Here is a 15,932-nt window from a genome sequence, read left to right as displayed (position 1 = left end):
CACCAAAATGCAACAGCAGTCATTTTAATTCGATAAGATTATTTCTATGCCTCAATGTTGGTAACAAGGGCTTTCATAATTGATCAAAGTATGGGGTGTCGATGGGCGTAACCAATAAAACGTGGTTATAAACTGGTACTTGTCATCTAATAATAAGTATATAGAAATAAACATAAAATAAAAATCCATAGAAATATTCACTTTACTTTTATATTTAAAAATAGCGGTTATTAGTGAGAGTTATCGAAAGTAATTATCATTATGAACCAAATTCATGTTATTAAGCATAAGTATCCTGGCAAGCGATATCTCTATACATCAGCAAATAAAAAATAAAATAAAATAAATAAACCATTTATTCACGGAAACAGCATTTAATAAAGGTTGTACCTAAACCTCCGCCAAACTGTATAACAGTTTGTTGGTAGAAAGAGGCTCCTCTCTTTACATACTGTTTTAGGCTATTTTACTTATTTAGATATTTAAACTATTTTAGATACTGGTATATGTAAGTTACAACTATAAGTTCAATATAACATGACATTCTTTAACTTAAGTTTATCCTAGCTTCATATTGTTTCAAGTTTTTTTAATTTAGACTTAAATACATTTTTGCTGGTGCTTTTTCTAATATTTAAGGGTAAGTGTGTTGTTATAGATTATATTAACGGAAAAATTTAATGTTGTAGATGTAGAGTACGGATGCCCGGCCGGAAGCAGACGGGCTGCTACCTAATCACGTGTAGCGTCCATTCAGCCCAATTCCCTGAGGTTGGAGCTGCAGGTTACTGTCCCGGCGGCATTTCCACACCATTCTCCTCAAATCTTTTTGTTTTCTTGCAGAACAGATGTCATCTTTTTTTTTTATTATGAATGGGCTTACTCATGGCCACAGACTAGCCGACCTATCTTTAAGTTCGACGTCCTTTAGTTCGTTTTCTTTCAGTATGTCTCTCCCGAATGCATTATATCGCGATGCCACATACATAGTACATTCTGCTAGTAAGGTAGTAAGTGTAAGCTAGTCTCCTCCTTACCACAGTGTGGACAGGAGGTGTCTCTACTAATTTCCATTATCTTAAGAGGTCTGTTGAGGGTGTTGTGACAAGTAATGATACCCGTCAGTAGTCTCAGACTGCTCTTACCTAGTTTCAAAAGATACCTGGTTCTCCTGTGATCTATACCTTTAGTCATCATCTTCGACTGTGCTTCCATCTCCATCCATTACCTTTTCTATGACTCCTTTCGTAACATTCGCTGACATAGACAGAGTCGGTTCCGGACCCATTATATTCCGTCTCCGCCTCCATCCTCGCCAACAAACTGCAACCGCAGTTTGGCGAGGCATATAATTCGTGACAAAAATGTTGTGTACTTCATGATAAATAAATTAAAAAAAAATCCTCGCCAGTTAGTGCGCCGTCTCATTTCCCGTCACTTCCTAGTGTCCTAGGTACCCATGCCACCGCGACACTTCTTTATTTGCCTATCGAGTTAAGCTCCTCTCGACATTCTCTTACGAGAGAGGAGGTGTTCGATATTTTCTTTAGTGACTTTAGTGCTGCCTACTGGTTATCTGTATATATTACAATAGCGCCTTCTTGCTGCACACTCTCTTTAACTATACGTGCACAGCGGGCTATTGCACAATTGCACATACCTCTGCTTGGAATACACATATCTGCACAGTGATATTGATACTTGCTGTCCCAGTTTAGGGATCACTATGCTAGTTTCGTTGAGCTTCTTCTCGAGCCATTCGTAAAGCAGATGGTCGTCGGGTGTCTGACTTCCACCTTCCAGTTGTCTCTCTCTCCTACATTGTACCCTGTATTTCTTATCAATTATCTCCTGCCTTTTTATTAGGTCGGTATTGGCCATCAACATCTCAAATTTTGATGGTGCCTCTCTTTGTATCAGCGCGTGCCACTTGTCCACGTAGCTTCTCCATTCCTTACATGCTTTCATTCTATAGCACTGTTCAGTAGCTCTTCTCCACCCCATTCCAAGCTTCAAACCTAGCATTACCTCCAATTGCATGTGTCAGGGTCGTTCTCATATCCCCATATCGCACATATGACTGCCATGTAGATCCAGCGGATTTCTACTTCTCTCGTGTCGAGGTTCCTCTAAAACTCTAAACAGTGGATGCCCAGAAAGCAGCGGTGCTGATAGCCCTGACTGTCGCGTCCCTCAGGTCAGATTCCGAGCATTGACATAGTGCCCTTTTGCATTGACATATTTATTTATTTATTTATTTAATCTTTATTGCACATAAGGAAATACACTGTACAAAAGGCGAACTTAATGCCATAAGGCATTCTCTACCAGTCAACCTTTACATAGTGTTCTTATGGCTTTTGCCGTCTGCTCCTTGATGTGAGTTTGTATCTGATCTGAGCGTACTGTCTAGAGTAACTTCCAGATATTTCAGCTCATTCACCATTTCTAGTTCTATACCTTGCATCTTTATGGGTTTCATCTCTTTTATTCTTCTATTAGTGAATAACACTAGCTTTGTTTTCGACGGATTGAGATCCAGTCCTCTATCTATACACGTATCATTATATCTCTTACGACCTTAAAAACCGTCCCTCTCACTAGTAACACTCCCTCGTCAGAGTAAGCCTGCATGTACATACCCCCCTATTGAACTCTTTCACCATTGAGTCTAGTAGTAGGCACCACATCAGTGGGGACAGACACCACCCTTGTGGGAACGAACCCTCTTTTTGGACTAATTGTTTAATCTCTAATCTCAGCTGGGAGGCTAGTTTCGACTTCGAGCCTTGACAATAATGTACTCCAATATATCTTGTGATGATAAAATCAAGTAAATTTTTACGTCAAAACGCCGTAAATTGTTTTTAGTCACATTTATTAGATTACCTTTTCATGCTTGGCATATAAATCATATATGTAATACAATGAGTCCAATCGACACTGAAGTGACTTCTTTTTGGGTTTTTTATTGTTTGCTTATTTCTATATACTTATTATTAGATGACAAGTACCAGTTTATAACCACGTTTTATTGGTTATTTAAATATATTTTATTTGATATAGCATTTGTTTAAAAATGTCAATTTGTTTTTGATATACAGTACAGCATTCTCAGTCGCGCCCGCACCTCCAAGTAACCGAGCGCGCGCGGTTCGCTGCGGCGCGCCCGCGGTATAATCATCGTAGTTTACTTATTTATTATCGGATTCACATAATTCAAGAAGTAACGTGTAGCTTAATCATCTACCTAAATTATTTATATAACATATTTTTTATCTAAGTGGCCGTTGTCATTGTGTTTTTTGGGCTACAAAAAAAAGACCAATGTTATGTTTTCAGATTTTTGTAAATAAAAAAATAATTAATTGAATTACACTTTAAGTTACATGGCATGTTTTATTCTACATTTCATCAGCTTTCACAGGACACCTCATTTTTGAAAATCTGATAATAACTTGCTGAGTAATTATCTAAAATTTGAAACCCGGGACCGCCATCTTTGTGACGTCACAGTTAACCCCCCCACAGTCTTAGAAAGTGACAAGTCCTTATTTCGTACTCAGTACACTCTACCGAACACAACCATACCACTTGTCAGTAGTATACTGTCCAGTCACATCGATTAGTGTTGGAGGCCCCCTGGCCGCTGTACTATTTATGGTAACCGAGATACGTGTACTCCCGTCGCCGTTGTCCGCCTATTTATATACTACTATACTATTAGGTAATTCTAATCAAGTAGTGTCAGTAATAAGTAATGTCAGTAAATCAGTCGAATAGGGGATTCGACAAGCGACGTTTGACGTATCGTGTTGATCTCCCGTTGATGTGGAAAAAATCATAAGTTCTCGAATACGTACAATGTCAAAATTTGACATTAACAATCCACAGTTAGGGTGACAAGCAAACCAAACCGAACCACCCTTAGTTTAGAGTTGAGTTTTGGTTGTACCGAATGATATTATCCACCGTTGATGGAATCAACACTCAGTATGGAATAAAATCAACTGTTGATTTGACGTGGATGCGAAATCTGACAGTTGTACATGTCGAATTTGGCCCCAGTAAATGTAATACGTTACGTTCACTACCGCGTTTCGTATTTACTGTACCCGGATAAACGCAAGTTACACAAGGCGGGTTATCGGAGGCAGTCGATGTCAGTATTGAAAGCTATCATTAGTCAAAGATACGAATCTAAAATCTGAATTCCATTCAACTCCCATAAACTCCATTAGGGAAAGTTAAACACCTACTTAAATGTTATGAGAGCGATTTTTGAATCAACCATATTAAAATGAAGTATTCAATGTAATTGGAGCAACATAAATTCTGACCAAATTTGTATGCTTTTCCAGTGCACAGCGGGCACATCCTGCAAGAAGACATGCGCAGGCGACGCGCTTGACTGCTACATTTTGGACGACAATGGTTTCATCATCCTATCCGAGGACGCGGCGCAGACCGGCCTATTCTTCGGGCAGGTGGACGGCACCATCATGGACTCGCTCGTACAGGACCGCATTTATAAAAAAGTCACAGTCCATGATCGCCAAGGACGATGTCCGGACTCCAGGAATCCTTTCAGTGGAGATGGAAATACGCTGATGGTAAGCTTGAACCCGCCCTATAGGTGGGTCATACAAATATGAGTGGTGCGATCGTCGTTTTTAGGCTTCCGTACCCAAAGGGTAGAAACGTGAGTCTATCACTAAGACTCCACTGTCCGTCTGTCTGTCACCAGGCTGTATCTCATGAACCGTGATACAGTTGAAATTTTCACAGATGATGTATTTCTGTTCCCGCTACTATAACAACAAATACTAAAAAGTACGGAACCCTCAGTGGGCGAGTCCGACTCGCACTAGGCCGGCTTTTATATTATTGAGCTTTCGCCAGAAAAACCTCTGATACCTGATGGTCAATTGTATTTATTTAATTGTTAGTGTTATCTATAGCCCGGAGGCTGACAGTAAAGTCGCTAACAGACAGCTGATACAAATATGTACTTATATTAAAATTATTTTGTTATTGCAGCCGTTCAAGCCTCTATCATGGCTTGGAGGATATCTCACAAGTTTAATAGCGGTCTGGTTCCCGTTGTGGCAGACGGCCAAAGCTCACGCTCACCCCTATGCGGACGATGATATGGGTAAGTTCGTCTACGATCTTTACTTTACATTTACAATATGTGGAGTTATGGACTTAATGTAATTTCTTTGTAGTTATGCTTTTTTCATAAAATAAATACTACAGCTTCGTTCATTTTTTGTAGCTGACACATCGGTTAACGAAGGTAAAATAAAATCAGTGGAATAATTTCCACGACGTTATGAATACTAGTTAACTATTAGTCATTGAATAACATGTTAATTAATGTATGTGTCTAAGCTGTTTAGTGCCATATACTGAAAATATAAGTAAGTACCTACATAGGTACATAGTGTTACAAAACGAAGAAAACGTCAAAAAAGCTCCACACCATTTTGTCTTAGACACAAATTGATATTTGTAAACCGCATAGAACCTTTGAAGTACCTATCGCCAGTTAAAAAGCAACTACTGCGAAAAAAGAACCGAAACGTGTTCAATATGAGGTAACATACTTAAATAGGTACGCTGTCCTATTTTAGACTACGAAGACTACGAACACGACGGTGACGAGGATCCGGAGGAAGAGGAGCGCGACCGCGGCAAGTACGAGATCATCATCGACGGGTACGGCGCGGAGAAGCCGGCGGGGGCGGAGCGGCCGCCCGGCGCGCGCGAGCCGCCGCGCGAGGCCGCGCGCTCCGCCGCCGTGCGCCCCTGCGACACCAGCGCCGAGCTGTTCACGCTGCAGTCCACGAGGCTCAACGCTGCGCAGCCGCTCAAGGGCAAGCTTACTAACTGCCACAACTCCGGCTGCGAGAGGTACGGACCAGATAACTATCGCAAAAATTTTACATATATTACACAGCAGCAGCAGACGTGTCCCGTCGCTTTGCTTTCTTAAAAAATAATCTGTTCATTTCATATGAGGGCCACATGCGAAACAAGTGATCAATTACTATTTTAACGAAGCCTATATACCTGTTGCCGTGAGACAACCGTGGCCAAATAAGTTACAAAGGTAGTATTACAACTGGCAAAACCCATTTAACTACGAATCTTACGAAGCTTCCTTCCATAAACAGATTTTTTTTTTTTTTTTTTTAATTTATTGAACAATAAGCTAAATAACGTACATTATTATTACAAGACCCATCGTGGGCAAAACCTTGAGGAGGTTTGTATGCCGATGGGGAGTTCGAGAAAATAACATGACAATATACATATCTATCTTATACTAATTAAAATTCTTAATATATGTAACTAAAGTCGTTAGATTGTAACAAGTGCGTCTTAATTACTTTTTTTCTATTTTTCCCGTTTACATATTTTAATCTATACGTAGTATCTTCTGGCAAATCATTTAATATTTTAGGCAATATATATGTATACAGTCTAGTGCCATAAATGTTCTTATATTTGGGTAAACAATATTTGTTTTGGCTCTGTAAACTTCTTAGTTTTGTACATCTTATATATTCTTTTAGTTTAGTAACATGGTGATATTCTTCAGTTAGTATGGCTAGTTTACATTTATTTTGAACTGGGAGTATATTACAGTATTTGAAAAGTTGAGAGTAGTCTGTTTCGTGTTTCTTTTTTATATGCTTAGGTACAATTGTCTTCAGTAGTCTTATCTGTAGGTTATATATTTTTTCTATATATGTTTTAAAGGTTCTACCATATGTACTCAGAGCGTAACCGATCACAGAGTCAGCCAGGGCTAAGTACAGCATACGCAAGGTTTTGTACGGTAATTTGTACCTTAGGGTTGACATTTTACTTAGAATTGCTCTTAATTTATCGCACACATAATTAATATGAGGTCCCCAGTTGAATCTATGGTCGATTATGAGCCCAAGATACATGTGTTCTGTGACTACTTCGATTTTATCACAGTTACAGTTTGTGATATTATGTTGGTGCAAGCAGCTATGTTGGTGTGCAAACACAGTAATGTCATGAGTGGTTTTATTGTGAGCCGAACGGATATGCATTATTTTCGTCTTTTGCGCGTTAATTACTAAACCGACGTCGTGCGCCCATTTGCAAAGGGTGTTGAAGTTAGATTGCATTGTGCGCTCGGCGGCCGCTATGTCACGGTCGGCTGTGATAATGCATGTGTCGTCCGCGAACTGATAGACAGAGCCCTCGGTTATTATGTTGCACATATCATTAACATACAGCAAGTACTCAGTTGGGCCGATTATGGATCCTTGTGCCGTGCCTTTTTCGGTTTTTATTTCGTCACTGTATGTGTTGTTTATCTTTACTCGTGTGTGTCTATTTTTGTGATAGTTTTTCAGCAAGTTAACTAAAGGGCCCTGTATACCGCTCTGCTCTAGTTTGCAATACAACGTTTCATAATCTAACATTTCAAAAGCTTTGCTAAAATCAATGAAAACAACGAGTACATGCCTTTTTTCATGCATGTGCTCGTTGATTTCATTGTTAAAGTCACAAAGTAGCTGAGAGGTACTCCGGTTTTTTTGAAAACCGTATTGTTTACTGTTTATTATATTGTTTTGATTCAAAAAGTTACTGATTTCGTTACCGAGGTATCTCTCAACTATCTTATCGATACACGACAATATAGTAATAGGTCTATAGTTGTTATAGTCTTTATGCGCTCCTTTTTTGTAAATAGGGCGTATTATACCAGTTTTGAGTTGTTCGGGGTATACAGATGTGGCAAGGCAGGTATTAATTAAGTTAGTAAGAATTGGTGTAATGTTAAGACAATTTTTTTTAATATCTATGACTCGAATTTTATCATACCCCGGGCTTTTTCTATCATTTAAACCTTTGATTATTTTAGAAATATTGTCACATGTCGCTTTTTTAACCCTCATTGCCACATCTGCGGCCCCGGCAAACCCCGTATGGTCGAGCATTTGTATTTTACATGGGACTGATATTTTATTTACATTATTATGAAATTCTCGGGCAAAATTACTACATATTTCTCTTTCGTTCATTTTAAAATGTTTCATAATTACCTCATCAATAGAAGAATTTATTTTGCCACACAGTTCATTAATTATGCGCCATATTTTTTTCGAATTTTTAAAATTTTTAGTAATTTCTTGTTTAATGTACCTATTTTTAATAAAGTTAATATATTTATTTGTTTTGTTACGATACTTATTATATAAAATTCTGTTTTCAATTTTTTCCGGCGCTTTTCTCCAAATTTTATACATTTTATCTCTTTGTTTACACATTATTAACATCTTTTTATTTACCCATTTACATTTAGTTTTTATATTTTTACACCTTATTGTCTTTTTACATTCATCGTATGCATTTTATATTTTATTCGGACAATTGTAGGCGAGCGCTTCATCCCATTCAACCTGCTGCAGCGCAATATCGACCTTATCGTTGTCTAACACGGTGACTAATCGCGCCGCGGGCGCACGGCCGCTTGCGCCGGCTATCGCTAGCGCACAGCCTGTTATGTAATGATCCGCAATAGATATGTTAATGACCCCGGTATGTACTGGGTGGCAATTAATCGGCCTTAAAAAGATATGATCTATACAGGATCTCGATATTATGTTTCCTTTACTTTCCTCTCGGGTGAATTGACTTATGCCACATTGTAGTCCTAGTTCAGAAAGTTTATTTAAATACATAATATTAATACTATTTTGTTTTTTCAAGTCAATATTCATGTCCCCAATAATTATTACTTTATTTTTGTCGGAGATGTGGTTTATAGTTGTACATAACTCGTTTACAAAGTGCGATTTGCATTTATCGGGCGGTCGGTACACCGCACAGATACTGATTTTTTCTTTGTTGTTTATGTCTATGCGCCCGCATAACGATTCAAAATGTAAAGACGCGTGAGGGATCAGGGTAAATGGGATGGTTTTGCGTACATATAATATTATTCCCCCACCTTTCCGGTTTTTTCTAAGATTAGTATGCATGTTATAATCCGCTAAATTAAATAATGATTTACATGTATCGAATATATTAACTTCCGTAAGTACAATTAAGTCTATTATGCGACTACTACGTGTAACTATGTATTCTAAATGCGAGAAATTTAATAACATCGATCTTATGTTTACATACAGTGTAATAAGATATCGACATGCTGTTGGAATAGCACTTATATAATCGTTCCAACTGCTGAAAGTACCTTCGTTGATGTTGAGTGAGCTAGACATTTAACAATTTTTCTATAGGTAGGCATTTAGATGTCTTTATAGGTGTGAAGAGTCACTGTCACTCCGTTTTGGAAGCCCAATATTCAATATCACTCACCGATCTTATAGGGTGTGTTTTACCTTGTTCGTCCTTCTTGATAAGTATGCATCCTTTTTTACACCATACAAACTTGTACATATTGGTTTCCTTTAGCTCCGACTTGGCTTTCCAGAGTAGGTAGGCGGTCGTGGGTGATAAGGCCTCACGCATAAAGATCCTGTAATCTTCCGGTCTCCCGAGGTCGCGCCCTGTGAGGGTGGTGGTTTTGGATTCGTCCAGCCACTTGTCCCGCCGTCCTTCGCGAAGTGTGACCACTACTGTGGCTAAATTCCTTTTCTGCTCATCTGGTGCCTTACTGGCTTTTCTGTATGTCTGTATGACGTCGTCGGGGTCCTGGTTTATTTTTTCAGCGATTTTTTTCACAATATCCTTCAGGTTTTCACCCTCCGTTTTTTGTATGCCGCATATTTCCAGGTGATTTCCCATTTGGACTTGTTCCATGGTATGGACCTTTTGTTCGAGGAGTTCTACTTTGTTTTTCATGTTAATGAGTTTATTTTTCAAGTCTATGTTTTCGTTTTCTACCCTCTTTGCTTTTTCCTTAAATGAGTCTAGGGATTCTTGATAGTCATCTATCTTATCAGAGTAGAACTGTAGCTGACTCTTTAGTTCTTTCTCGAGCACCAGTCCTATTTGTCGAGTTAATTCGTCTTTCCAAATTTCCTTAATTTGTTGACGTATCTCTTTGACGAGCTGGTCTTTGTTGTGACGCTCCGGTTCTGGTGTCATAACTTCGCTGTTGTTGTCGTCCTCAACTGGGTCTGGTAGTATTATGGAGATTCGTTTGTTTTTGGTAGTCCCCGTGCATTTCCGGCATTTCCATGCCGCGTCGGTTGATACTAGCGCGGCCAGCTGCTCATTAGTTATGGATACACATCTACCGTGCCACCATTTATTGCACGTACTACACTGTAATCCAGAATCCTTCTTGGACACAATTTTTCCGCATTCGCAACACTTCGCCATCACGAAATACAACACTGTTGACGCTTATTTTTAATTGTTATCACTGCTAGCAATTACCGGTTTCGCGGCCAGGTGCAAGGCGGAATGCGCACGACCTACCGCGTCCTGTTGCGCAAGCGAACTGAACTGAACTGAATTATTACCATGTTAGGAAAATCTCAGTACAACGATAACGGAATTCATACCGCGTTCTCTCCTTTTTTCTCCCCAGACCGTTCAGCGTCCAAAAGATCCCGCACAGCAACCTGATCCTGCTGGTGGTGGACACGCTGTGCCCGTGCGGCGCCAAGCGGCTGGACGTGCGCGCGCGCGAGGCGCCGCCGCGCACCGTGTGCCGCCGCCACCCCGCGCACGCCACGCGCCGCCGGCCAAGGCACTGCGTCTCCTATCACCCGGAGGTACATTCTATTTTTTAGGGTTCCGTACCCAAAGGGTAAAACGGGACCCTATTACTAAGACTTCGCTGTCCGTCCGTCCGTCCGTCCGTCCGTCCGTCCGTCTGTCACCAGGCTGTATCTCACGAACCGTGATAGCTAGACAGTTGAAATTTTCACAGATGATGTATTTCTGTCGCCGCTATAACAACAAATACTAAAAACAGAATAAAATAAAGATTTAAATGGGGCTCCCATACAACAAACGTGATTTTTGACCAAAGTTAAGCAACGTCGGGAGTGATCAGTACTTGGATGGGTGACCGTTTTTTTTTGTTTTTTTTTTTTTTTGCATTATGGTACGGAACCCTTCGTGCGCGAGGCCGACTCGCACTTGCCCGGTTTTTTTTTATTTTTTATTCATAAGCCGTATGTACATTGTATGTGTACATGTTGATGTTAAGCAATAAGCAATACAGTGAGATTCAATACAATTTTACCCAGTGGGTGTAGCTGATCTACATATGTGACGTTCCACGGCAAAAGGTACCTTATGGCGGCTGGCGCTTACGTTGCATAGCGCCGTAATAATATTGGAGCGGCGTTAATAATAGCGTAAGCGCCAACCGCCATAAGGTACCTTTACCCATGGGACGACACATATTTACTTACATACTTATTAACTAACCGTTTATATTATAATACATACTCAGTTAAGCTGTAGAATGTTAATCCTGCTTATGGTGTCTGTCTGTGCCCGTGCGCTGCACCGTGCACCGTGTTCTTAACGTTTACCCGCCTATTAGCCCCGACTCCGTGAAGTATACGGGTTCGCTTACACACCTCACCTCTAGAATTGGCACAGACACTAGTTTTTATTACGAAAGACTGCCACATGACTTTCCTACCCATGGGAAAGCCTAAGCCTCACATAGATTAATCCGGTTTCTTCATGGTAATTTCCTTTACCGAAAAGCGACTGGTATAAGTTTGTTCTTCGTGGTTATGTCTTATCCTTTACATCCCAAAAACACAGAGCGCTGCTCAGATTGTGGATATCTTTTACTTACGCCTAACATCCTTCTAACATAAGAATTTTCTTACAAGATTTTTCTTACAGGTTTGTATTTATCAAATTCTGATTTATAAATTTATGTCCAGGAAATCGAAATCCTTTCGTGCGGCCGCGGCTCGAGTACTCGGGCGCCGTGGGCGCTGCTGCTGGCCACGGTGGCGGCGCTGCGGTGGCTGGCGCGCGGCACGTGACTGCCCGCTTGCCCCTGCTAACTCCATCATTGCTAGAACGCGAGCCCGGAGCTCGAGCTCATCGGACAAACCCGCTAAATGTTCCAGCCTCCTTGTTATATCCTACTAACGCACATTCTACTCGTTCGAGAGCTTCGAAGTATTGTTGTTCAGTGCTCCAGTGTGAGGACAGTTGGCGAGCGCTCCCGGGCGGGCCGGCGGAGCACCGCGGCTCCGCCCTCGAGCTCTCCTAGGGTACGTCGCGCGGAACCACGAGTTTTGATCTATTTTACCGACTGAAGTTTTGGTCCGACCAAATGAACTTTTGACCTTGTTTTGAGACATGACGATACTCGAACTCGATTTAGGAAATGATAATAAATACTTAAAATATTTCTCCCTCTCGGTTAAGTTGTCACTTTTCATATTGCGGCCGACGCCGCCGCGTGCAGTATAGGTAGGTAACGAATATCTTGTTAAATTTAAATCGAAGATTATCACAAACTTGGAGATCTTATAAATTATAGCTAATGTTAATAGATATTGAAAGATAAATTAATGTAAAATAAAGATATGGTTTAAAACTGTTTTAGAAAAATTTACCTATGTTGATCCGAAACTCGATTTATTTCTTGATATCTGTCATTCACATATTTATATCGCTAAACTTATTGACTAGTTGCATAGGGTTGATGTAAATAAGAAATATTTTATTTGTAGGCAGTTCTTTTGCTGAATTTATGTGTGCCTGTGCGTGTTACCTGTCAGTCGTGGTGTCGAGGACACACTGGTGTACCGACTGTTACCTGTTTTAGAAAATTACATCTACGCGATTACAATGGCTACCGCTTTTTATTGTTTGTAAAATTTGTGATTTGTGAGACAGTGTGGTACCAGTGACAGCATTGGCAGCTTATTTAATACAAATTTGATCTCACTTTAATGCGAGGAAAATATTTGTTCGTTCATATAAACGTACCTACAGCTACAGACTAAGCGAGACAGGGTGTCCAAAATGAATAGCCCAGGCTCTTTATGTCTTAAGAACAAAGTTGAGTTCAGTTCATTGTGAACACTTCGCCCGCTTAGCTTCTTCTGCTGTTGACACGAGCCGCAGCCAGCGCTACTCCTCGACACCGCGATGTGCCCACTTTCATACGTCTAGTTGTTAGTGATTTTCTCGCCTAATCTTCAAATAATGCTGTAATTGGGGAATCTGTAAACAGTTCCATATTTTTATTGTAAATATTTTACTAACTTAAATGGCCTACTACAATTTTAGAACGTGTGTTGCTAATATTTAAGTCGTTCGATAATTAAATTAATGAAACTACGTCATTTCGACTATCACGTACCCACTTTAAGTTGTACTGTATAATCCATTTAGCAATAATAACATCGTCATTTCATTTCATCTTTATTCCGTAATCCTGATGACAAGAATACTTTTCAAAATCAACACTTTTTACTTTCATACAAAGATTGACGTTTAACAGTATTTTAACAAGATATAAGCTCATACTTACACTTGTTTGTATTTGATATAAATGTGAAGCTAAATATTATTAAAGTTGAGATCCCGTATACCTACTTACCTATCGAATATAGAAATTTTGTATATCATATCAGAATAGTACCTATTTGTAATCTAGTACACGAGTACGCGGCTTGCTATTGTCCGTTGCATACTGTATAATTCCCAACGTTTGAAATAGTAAAAAAACCATAGACATGTATAAAATAGTTAACACACTGGAAGTGCCAAACCACAGTCTACCTATTATTTCCGATCACAGATTTTAGTCAGTGTTGCTGAAAGTTTTGTAAACGCCTGTTTAAAAAACGTCGCCTGAGTTTACGCATGAATAAATATCTTTGGAAATCCTGAACACTCTGGACATTGTAGTCGTACTTTGTCTCTGAAGCACGGCAATACAATTTAAATACCTATGCATATCAAATAATTAAAAGCGACATAGTACTTATGACAATGTCCAAATGTTAAGGCTGACCATGTTGCTAATCCCGAGGACAATGGTGAGCGACTACTTGTCCATCAAATGTTGGCCACAGCGATCTGTTCTACCTACCTACATTAACCTACCTTTTTCTTCGTATGCGTTGAATGTTTTCCGTATCGTATTAAGTAAGTAGTACCTACACTACGCGTCATCATCATCGCTGAAACACCAACAAGAAAAATTGGTAATTAGATATTAAAGTAGGTATGTGAAGCAAGATGGCTGAGAACGACACAAACGTATCATCGACTAGATCGGTCATATCACGTATCGTAACATACACATATTCAAAATATAAAGACAATTGTTGGAGGGCGATTTTGAGAAATTGTACATTTTGTATAAATAATACAGTAAGGAGTCGATATAATGGCGTAGTAGAGGTTTGTTGTACGGGTGAGTGGCGAATGGCGAACGACTGGTGATTGAATTGCTTCTAGCAAGCGTCGAGTCTTCCATAGCAGTCGAACGCGTCTCGAGTGTTTACTATAACGTCTAAGTATTAAACGATAATAATATAGTGTATACTTAACATACCTAGCATAGCTGAGCCCGCCGGGCGCGGGGCGGAGTGGGTTTTTTTACTGGCACTTGGCGGGATTTAGTTTTACGAGAATATAGACACAAAACGAATACCTCGTTTAGTTACGCAAAAACGTAAATAGCTAGACAGAATTGTGATTATTTCGCATTTATTTCTCGAACATTCTCGAACATATCAATTCAGGCACCAAATGAAACTATAGTGTAAGCGAATTACTAATTGATTCTAAACTCATGGACAAATTTAGAGGAACGCAAAAAAAAGGTTTAATTAAGTGCCTACTGGATTACAGCACCAAAAGTAATTTCAAAATTACTTAGTAATTAAACTTTTTTTTTCGTTCCTCTTAATTTGTCCACGAGTGAATGTGATTTTTGAATACCTTAAGTTTACCTACAATCGGAACAGTGATCTCAAAAACTATGCCACTTTTACATATCACATATTCGGCGTTGTACCTACGTTTTGCTCGGAAAAGAAAAGCTGTTTTTCATATTCTCACGTTATTATGCAAATATTTCCTTTCCCCCATTAAAATGTTTCATTAAAGTTACCTACTAAAAACTTTTACAGATTATTTTAGATCTGTTTTAGAAAAGTACGTGGCCAACAATTTTGAAGTCACTGTTTTAATATTATTTCTTGTATTTACGTAATAAGTTATACGATTGGTATAGTTCTTCACGGCCACTCTGTGAACATGGTTCTTTAGTGGGATTTTAGAGAAGTACTTCTTCTTTTGTTAATTGCCAGATCATGCTATAGATATACGGTAATTAAAACAATAAAGTTCTCTTATAAACATTGTGATCATGAGTCTTACTTGAACCTTACCATTTTGTTTCCTTTGATTGTTTTATGCACTACCCAAGTACCCACAGACCATTACAAAATAAGATTTATTGGGACTAGTAAACAATAGTATACCACTGAGAATTGAGTACGTTACCTACGGTAACGTTAAATAAAGTACCTACTAAAAGTAGGTACAGTCACCTGCAATAATATGTTACACAACGAAGGCCGCAAAAATATCTGACACGATCTTATTTGTAGAGCCATAAGAGCGTGTCACATATCTTTGCGGCCTTCGAAGAGTAACATATTATTGCAGGCGACTGTACTAAATTCTTATACATACAACTGTACTGTAGACGAGCAAAGAAGGTGACTTTATAATTATGTACAGGTGATAAGACGTGAGCATGACTAACAGGCCAATTCTAGTTTTGCTTATTAGACCAGTATCATATCAGTAACATGTACCTACCTATCATATGAGAATGAGATCTAATCTAATAACTAATAAAGTAAAATGAAATGAAATGGGTGTACTTTCGTTTCGGCCAAATACATTTCGCCAAATTTCACTTCCCAACAAACTTATCGCAATAGTTTCATTTCCCA

At 39.2% G+C, this 15,932-nt stretch overlaps 1 protein-coding gene across 3 annotated transcripts in view; it reads left to right on the top strand.

Moving 5' to 3' along the window:
- Positions 1 to 15,335, top strand: part of LOC134680276 (voltage-dependent calcium channel subunit alpha-2/delta-3) — a 123,751-nt gene extending 108,416 nt beyond the window's left edge. For 2 of the 3 annotated variants that reach the window (XM_063539372.1, XM_063539373.1), the window contains 6 exons: positions 4,362 to 4,613; positions 5,041 to 5,155; positions 5,279 to 5,299; positions 5,637 to 5,916; positions 10,553 to 10,739; positions 11,877 to 15,335. In XM_063539372.1, the coding sequence (XP_063395442.1) occupies positions 4,362 to 4,613; positions 5,041 to 5,155; positions 5,279 to 5,299; positions 5,637 to 5,916; positions 10,553 to 10,739; positions 11,877 to 11,981 (960 nt within the window). In that variant the 3' untranslated portion in view covers positions 11,982 to 15,335. The remainder of the gene's footprint in view (positions 1 to 4,361; positions 4,614 to 5,040; positions 5,156 to 5,278; positions 5,300 to 5,636; positions 5,917 to 10,552; positions 10,740 to 11,876) is intronic. The other variant, XM_063539374.1, reaches the window with a different exon arrangement.
- Positions 15,336 to 15,932: the final 597 nt, after the last annotated feature.

This window comes from Cydia fagiglandana, chromosome 3 (genome assembly GCF_963556715.1).
Source record: "Cydia fagiglandana chromosome 3, ilCydFagi1.1, whole genome shotgun sequence".
Lineage (NCBI taxonomy): Eukaryota > Metazoa > Arthropoda > Insecta > Lepidoptera > Tortricidae > Cydia > Cydia fagiglandana.
The sequence above is the reverse complement of the archived record's forward strand: the minus strand, read 5'-3'. Positions and strand labels throughout refer to the sequence as shown.